Source organism: Podarcis melisellensis (assembly GCF_964234715.1).
Source record: "Podarcis melisellensis genome assembly, chromosome: 15".
Classification (NCBI taxonomy): Eukaryota; Metazoa; Chordata; class Lepidosauria; order Squamata; family Lacertidae; genus Podarcis; species Podarcis melisellensis.
In genome coordinates, this window is record NC_138532.1 from 41,439,179 (window position 1) to 41,446,860 (window position 7,682).

The following is a 7,682-nucleotide window of genomic DNA, read 5'->3' on the forward strand; positions in this document are numbered from 1 at the left end:
TCTCCCTCTTTTAAAGCTCTCCAAGTTGATGGCCAGTACAGAGCAAGTTGGTGGAAAAGGTGGGCTGAAAATATAAAAGAGGAGTCCGCCAGTGGTCCATCTAGCCCAGCATTCTGTTTGCAGTGACCACCCAGATACCTGCAGGAAATGCTCCATCAGGACCTGAGCCCAGGAGCCCTCTCTCCTCGCCTGTGTTTTTCAGCAACTAGGAGGCAGATGTGTTGCTGCCTCAAACTATGGAGGCAGAACATAGCCATCCCGGCTTGTAGCCATTAATAGTCAGTTTTCCCTGATCTGTCTAATATCCACTTTTAAGTTGGACACCACTGTCTCCTGTGGGAGTGAGTTCCACAGTCTTACTATACGCTGTGGGGAAGAAGGGCTCTCTTCTGCCTGTCGTAAACATCCTGATGAATTTTTGAGTGAAAAGCATAATGAATGAATGACATTTGGGTTTGAAGGCTGAAGATAATGTTGGTTCTTAGAAAGTAGCCTGGCTAGGTATTATACTGAACAGTATAGTTTCTTAAATTAACCCCCCCCCCTTTTTCCCTTTTCCCTCGTTTAATCATTTTTCTATTTGTCTCTACCTCTCTCTCTTTCCCCCTTCTTTTTTCTCTCCCTCTTCCTTTCCTCTGGACCTGTGTTTTTATCTAGATGAATGTTTTAGTTTCGGATTTCTAATTTCTAATGAAATTTATTCAAAATAAACAAATCTCCCAATGCTGCGGATTGAACCTTCTGCAATCAAAGCATGCGTTTTAGACCTGCGCCACCACAGCTCTGCAGCGCACGCCTGCACCCAGCACTAAACCCTGTGGATTACCGGCTCACCCACTTTCAACACCTGAAAATTAGGCAATTTCCCCGCACGTCTTCTTTTGTTCTCTGGGGTTCACACCCAGCATCACACGCCACTGATTCCCCCATTTTTAAGCTCTGGCAGAAATTTCACTTCAAAAGCGAGACTGTGGAATCCAAACACCTTTTGGGGGCAGTTCATTTTCAGAATCTCCTCATCCTTCAACCCAAAAGCGCCCCGCCCTCTTCAATGTCAGGGTGGAAGAGGAAAAATATACCCCTCCTGTTTGGAAAAATAAAATTTGGGATGCTCCACATCGACCTCAAACGTGCTCAGGTCACTTCTGAGTCGTGCCAGTGCGAAAGGAGACCCAAGTCCCTGTTTCAAACCCGGTTTTGTTCCTTCCACATGAATCAACTCACAGCCAGAAAATACGATTTCTGGTGGAGAACGACAAACCCTCAAAATTCCACATACCACTCAATTTCTCCCAACTCCAAAACACGTTTCTGACATATTTGCCGCTCAGTGACTGGCAGGGACCATTTGAAGCACTTTGTTCCTCAGCGAACTACTTACCGCACAACGGGATCAATGTTTAATCAATGCGGCCCCTAGACTTTTCTATTTGGCCCTTCGAACCCTCCTCTGATTCGCTTACTGCCTCTCTTTCGCAGCCTCACTGCGTGATTTTGCCGGGCTGGAAAATCTCCTTGAACTCTGATTTTGCCTTTTGTTAGCCTGCAAGGAGGATTGGGACAGGAGGTTTGAGTGTAAAAACTAGCCAAGTGGACAAAAAATTGTTACTCTGCCCCCCTTTCCCTCTGGCCCTGCCGACCATGGGCATGTGGACCCCAGGAACTTGCCCAGAAGCGAATGCGGCCCTTGGCCTTCAGAAAGCTTCACCTCACAAGGAGGCCCTGCTATAAAAAGCATCAGTTAGGTAAGAGTTTGGAAGCAGTAGGCCCGTTTCCAAAGATGGCCAGGCTGCAAGCAGACCGGGCCAGGTATAACGCACCTGTTTTCACATTAGCAGACCAACATACGGCCTGGGATACAGGATGTGGGCTCCTGAGAATCTGAGCTGCTATTTGTAAGAAAAAGGCAAGGGCCTAGGCCTCATGGTGCAATGAGGACTTGAATAAACTCTGCAGTGGATTATGCAATCTAAAGAAAGGTGTGATAATTCTCAGTCCGACACAGCCGCTCCCTTTTCAGAATCAAGCCCAAACTCAGCTGCGTCAAATCCGCTCATGTCTTTCGGATCAGCCAAGCTAGAGATTCACAAACAAATACAAAAAAGCAGGGAATTTTTTGAGCAGGAACTCAGGCGAACTAAGTTCCCTTACCTTTTAATTTTTTCTTTTTTGTCTGGAACGGATACATCCCCAATGCCTGAGCCAAAAATCCACCTGTATCTAATCAATAAAGCTGTGGCCATTTTTGATCCACACCATTGTCTGTTTGAGTTTATTCATCACATTTTACGCTTGGCCACTGCACTGGTGGGGTGTGTGTGGCAGCACTGCGACTGAGCCCGCAATAAATAAACAAACTTACTTCGTGATGAGTTCCTCCACCTATTTTTCCAGGGGGGGAAAGCACTGCAAACAAGGGGTCGTTTTTACCTAAAATATTGTTTTGGTACCACCTTGAGTGGTGCAAGTTTCATAAATTGAAGCGTCTCATTAGATCTAGCAGCCTTGCAGAGAAATCTGTCGGATTTTCATCGCCTGCCTGCAAAGCATTCCTGAGTCAGTCATCAGGAGAGAGAAATGAAGGGAATTCATTCCGGTTGCCCGGAAGCAGCAAACTCCCTTGCCACCCAGGGCAGAGTGAAAATCCAAGCCCAGGTGTGACCAGGACTTGGGAACACCCTTCCCACTGCAGATGTGAATCACTCCCTTCTGGTTTAGGTACTTTTCGTCACATACAGTTTTCTCACCGCTGACCCTAAACGCCAGGGAATCTGTGGCCTTCCAAATATTGCTGGAGTACAACACCCATCATCCATGACCCTTGGGCATGCTGGCTGGGGCTGATGGGAACTGGAGTCCGATGCAACATGGAATGCCACAGGTTCACCACAGACTGCTATTTACATTGGAAGCCAGCAGAGAAATATGGCCCACTAGCTGTAACTTCTCCTTACACTCCACAAACCCAATATTTAGGGGTTTTTTGTCCCAAGCCAAGGTACACATGCAACTTAGAAAACCACTTTGTGCATCTTGACTTAGTACAGACTCTATGTATTAACCTTACGGATGATTTTGCATTCATTTGCACAGATCTGCGAGGATGCCGGGCTCCTGAGAAGACACGGAGCTGCCTTTTACAAGGCCAAACCAGCTCAGTCTCGACCACCAGTGGCGTCCAAACATTTTTCAAAGAGGGCCAGATTTGATGACGTGAAGGGCCGTGAGGGCCAGCCAAAGGGCCAACCAAGGTTCCTTTTTTAAGATTGAAGTTGTTAAGATTTTTTATGATTTTACACCAAAGTTGTTGAGCTTTGTCATACCTCGGGTTGAAGTAGCTTCAAGTTGAGTGTTTTTGGGTTTCGCTGCTCATGCATGCGCAGACGCTCAAAATGACGCATGTGCGGAAGCGGAGAGTCGTGGGTTGCGTTCTGCGCTGGATGCGAACGGGGCGCCGGAACAGATCCCGTTCGCATCCAGAGGTACCACTGTATTTTACCCCAGGAAATAATCTGCCACAGGGGCCGGATTAAACTGACCGGCAGACCAGATTAGGCCCCCCAAATGGACTTTGGACATGCCTGATACACTGACCGGCAACAGCCGTCCAGGGTTTCAGATGGGAGACCTAGCTGGAGATCCCGGGAATCGAAGCAGAGACCTTCTGCAAACCACTGAGCTACAACGCCTCACCTAAAAAGAAAGCCAAGGAGCCAGTCCTCATGGTTCAAAATTAAAGACTGGTTTAATGAGCAAGAAGGCTGCCTTATATGGACCTAGGTCTGCCATGCAGTCGTGGCCTTTCCAGTTGAATACAGGGAGAGAGGAGTAACGTCAGAAAACCGGTTGCGATTCCCCTGCCTGCCCCTTCCTTTTGCACCGCTGAGGGGGCTACAAAAGCGATCAACATAGATCCAGGTGTCACTATTGGTATGCAAAGCCCTTGACAGCTTGGGACCAGTTTACTTGCTGGATCATCTCCATATATACCCATTCACTGCTGGGATCTGTGAAACTGGTCCATTTACAATTGCCACGTCACCCTACACTTCGGAACTCCCCGCACATTGAAATTAGACAGGCTTCTTCATTGTACATTTTTGGTCCCTGCTGAAATCTTATGTTTCCTGGTCAACTCAGTTTAGCACGGCATTTTGCTACATGGTCTCAATTAAATGGTTTAAAATCGGTGATGTATATTGTGGTGCATGCTCTAGTTATCTCTGGCTTGGACTACTGCAACGCGCTCTACATGGTGCAACCTTTGAAGGTGACCCGGAAATTACAATGAATCCAGAATGCGGCAGCTAGACTGGTGACTGGGGGCGGCCGCCGAGACCATATAACACCGGTCCTGAAAGACCTACATTGGCTCTCAGTACATTTCTGAGCACAATTCAAAGTGTTGGTGCTGACCTTTAAAGCCCTAAACAGCCTCGGTCCAGTATACCTGAAGAAGCGTCTCCACCCCCATCATTCTGCCCAGACACTGAGGCCCAGCGCCAAGAAAAAGGCCTTCTGGCAGTTCCCTCCCTGCGAGAAGCAAAGTTACAGGAAACCAGGCAGAGGGCCTTCTCGGTGGTGGCGCCTGCCCTGTGGAACGCCCTCCCATCAGATGTCAAGGAAATAAACAACTATCTTACTTTAAGAAGACATCTGAGGGCAGCCCTATTTAGGGAAATTTTTAATGTTCGATTCAATATTTAATATTCTGTTGGAAGCCACCCAGAGTGGCTGGGGACTAAATTATTATTATTATTATTATTATTATTATTATTATTATTATTATTATTATTATTTTCTCTTGTAACTCTTGAATTTTTTTGTATTATTTGGCATTATTAATAAATATTTTAGACGCTGCTGTAAACTTAAGAGGTCTTTTGTTCTAGCAAGCAAGGAACAATCCATTCACCACTTTAAACTGTGCTGTATAAAGCAAAGTTCCTCATTCCAAAAGCAATGCCACCTGGTGCCCTCCAGACCTTTTAGACCACAACTCCCATCAGCCCCTGGGGGACCAGCTGGGCATCATGGGAGTGGCAGTCCAAAAGGCTTAGGAGGTCAGCGCCCAGGTTGGGGGCGTCAGCTTTGCAGTGGATTTTACTTCCAGATTAAGGACCGCCAGTTCCTGCCGGTGCAATTCCACCATGAATGGGAATTTTCTTTTAAATGCACATAATCACACACACCCCAAAAAGGTGATTTTTAAAATCAGAATCAAAAGCTGGTCCAAATTCCCCAGGGAGAAAACAGCTAGCTGCTGTAATGTCACCCAAAGGCCTTGCATCAAAGAGAAGGCCTAGGTTGTTGTTTTTTTAAAGGGGTGAGTGGAGAATTGGAATGAATTACATGCATTTTTTACAGGTTTTTAAAAAAATGAAATATTTTCCTTCCATCTGCGGAACAAAATTATCTGTGTGGGATGTTGTATAGATTTTATTTTAACAAAGTCTTTCCCCCCCTACAATACGGAGAAAGACAGTCCATATACAACCCAATAAATATTCTTTCAGAGGATTCTCTGAAAATTATTGCAAAATGAAAAGATGTCCTGCTCTCGCTGCAGGGCAGGGCAGGGAGACAAAAATCCCATTTTCTGAATTTGATGTGGAGCATCCCCAACAGAACAGGAGAGAGCGAACGAGTAGATCTCACCCACCCAAAATAAGACGCATAAAGAATTGAAAAATGGGTTGGGCGGTTTACGCCAGCTCCTTGCAACAGCCAAACATCTTTATCCGTTTCACTAAAACCGGAATAAAAAATTGGAATTTAATCTGGATTAACACAGCTGGAATTGGAATAGAGGATTTCAGGGACGGGGAACCTTCAGCAAATTATTTAAAGACAGGATATCTGGTTAGAGGAGGAAATTTGGGGTGGGGGATTTTTTTTAGGGGTCTCTTGGAAAACTAAATACCAAGGCTAAGATTTGGGGGTCCGTGAATTACAGCAGGTTCCAAACGGTGATTTACAACCCATTCACGCAGCACGGAAAACCCCATATATTTCTTTCAACTACACCCATTTGCCTGGTAGTAAACCCCGCTGAACTCATGGGGGTTTACTTCCGAGTAGATGTAATTAATAGCTACCTTTTGACCCTTTCTGTGCCTCTTCAAGAGGTGATGTCTAAGGTAAGGTCGCCACAAGATACAGGAAAAACAAAGCCAGTTTAAAACGAGCCGCAAAACAAATAAAACTTAAAATTCCTGCTAAAATAAAAAGATTTGGGCCAAACCTCGTAAGTTCAACAGGTAAAGAGACACATGGATAGTATTTCTGTGCTTTGATTTTTGGATTCTTCACCCCACCGCCTGCTTTCCTATGGATTCCTTTTACAGCAGCAACCCCGCCCCAGCCTCGCATCTACTCGAGAGTAAACCGCGTTCAAAACAACAGGATTTGTTTCCGAAGTAAACGCGTGCTTACAGGACGAGGCTGCAAAAAATTATGTTGCAAAGTGGAGGGCTGGGGGGGGAGCGGACTAGTTTGGGTAGAAAAGTAAGGCCCGTTACGCGCTCCCTTTTCCAGGCTACGCTGCGCTTACTTCGGAGCAAAGCTCCTCCCAACTCCACGGGGCTTACTTCGGAGTGAACACGCACAGGCAACATTGTGCGACAGAAAAAGCGTTTTAGCGGAGTTTTCTCTGCCTAGGAAAGATCGGGACGGTGATTTTCGGCGCCCAGAGGCCACGAACGATGGTCCCCCAAGCCGGCCTCTCCAAACACCGCTTTTTGGAGAGGGGCGCACGGATGTGCGCTTGAGAAGGAGGGTCCGGGCCATCATGGACGCTTCCCAGAAAGAAAAAGAGAGAGAGAGGGAAAGACGTGGCCCCCTGCCTGCCACCCACCCCCCTCTCTGCCCCAAGACGCGTGTCTCCCGCTTCCCACGTTCCCCGCCGACCCGCGCTGCGCTCACCTTCCGGCGCTTGTCGGCAAAGGGGAGCGCCAGCCACGGCATGGCCCGCGTGGCTTCCTGCCAGCGCTGCTGATCCTGCTCGGCCGACACGAAGACGATCTCCAGGCGCTGCTGCTGCCGCTGCTCCGGCGCCGCTCCGGCTCCAGCTTCGCTCCGGGCCGGCTGGAAGCGCGCGTAAAAGGCGGCCAGGCTAGCGGCCAGCTGCGCGCCCGGCCCGGCTCCGGTTCCTGCCGCTCCAGCGGCGGCGGCGGCGGCTCCGGCTGCGCTGCTGCCGGCGCCGCAGTACCCGAAGTAGAGCCCCACGAGAGAGACGCCCCTCGCCGGCAGCGAGGCCACGGGCACCGCCGAGCCGTCGGGCGCCGCCAGCGCCTCGCCCAGCAGCTCGGCCAGCGGCGCCGCGGCGGCAGCAGCAGCGCACGGCGACGAAGACATCCCCGCCGAGCCCCACGCAGCTCCCGCCGCCGCCGCCAGCCAGCCAGCCAGCCAGCCGGCCGAGCCCAGCCACACCGAGCCAGGCAGCCGCAGCCGCCGCCAGCGGGCGCTCCCGGCCCGGCCCGCCTCGCCTTCCCCGCGTGGCGCTCGCCGACCCGCGACCCGCCCCCCGACGCCGCGCAGACGCCGCCCCCAGCAGCCCCGGGCTGCGCACCGGAGAGACCCTCGCCGGCTCCCTCCCCTCTCCTCTCTCCCTCTTCCCGCTGGCTGCCCCGCTTTTCTGGGACCGGCGGCCCCGATCCTGGGTCGGCTCGGGAGTAAGCGCG

General features: G+C 49.9%; 1 protein-coding gene across 1 annotated transcript in view; it reads right to left on the reverse strand.

Annotated features, from left to right (window-relative positions):
- NXN (nucleoredoxin) overlaps positions 1-7,371 on the reverse strand; it is a 66,298-nt gene extending 58,927 nt beyond the window's left edge. The window contains exon 1 of the mRNA XM_081890538.1: positions 6,925-7,371. Within this exon, the coding sequence (XP_081746664.1) occupies positions 6,925-7,356 (432 nt within the window). The 5' untranslated portion in view covers positions 7,357-7,371. The remainder of the gene's footprint in view (positions 1-6,924) is intronic.
- Between the last annotated feature and the right edge of the window lie 311 nt (positions 7,372-7,682).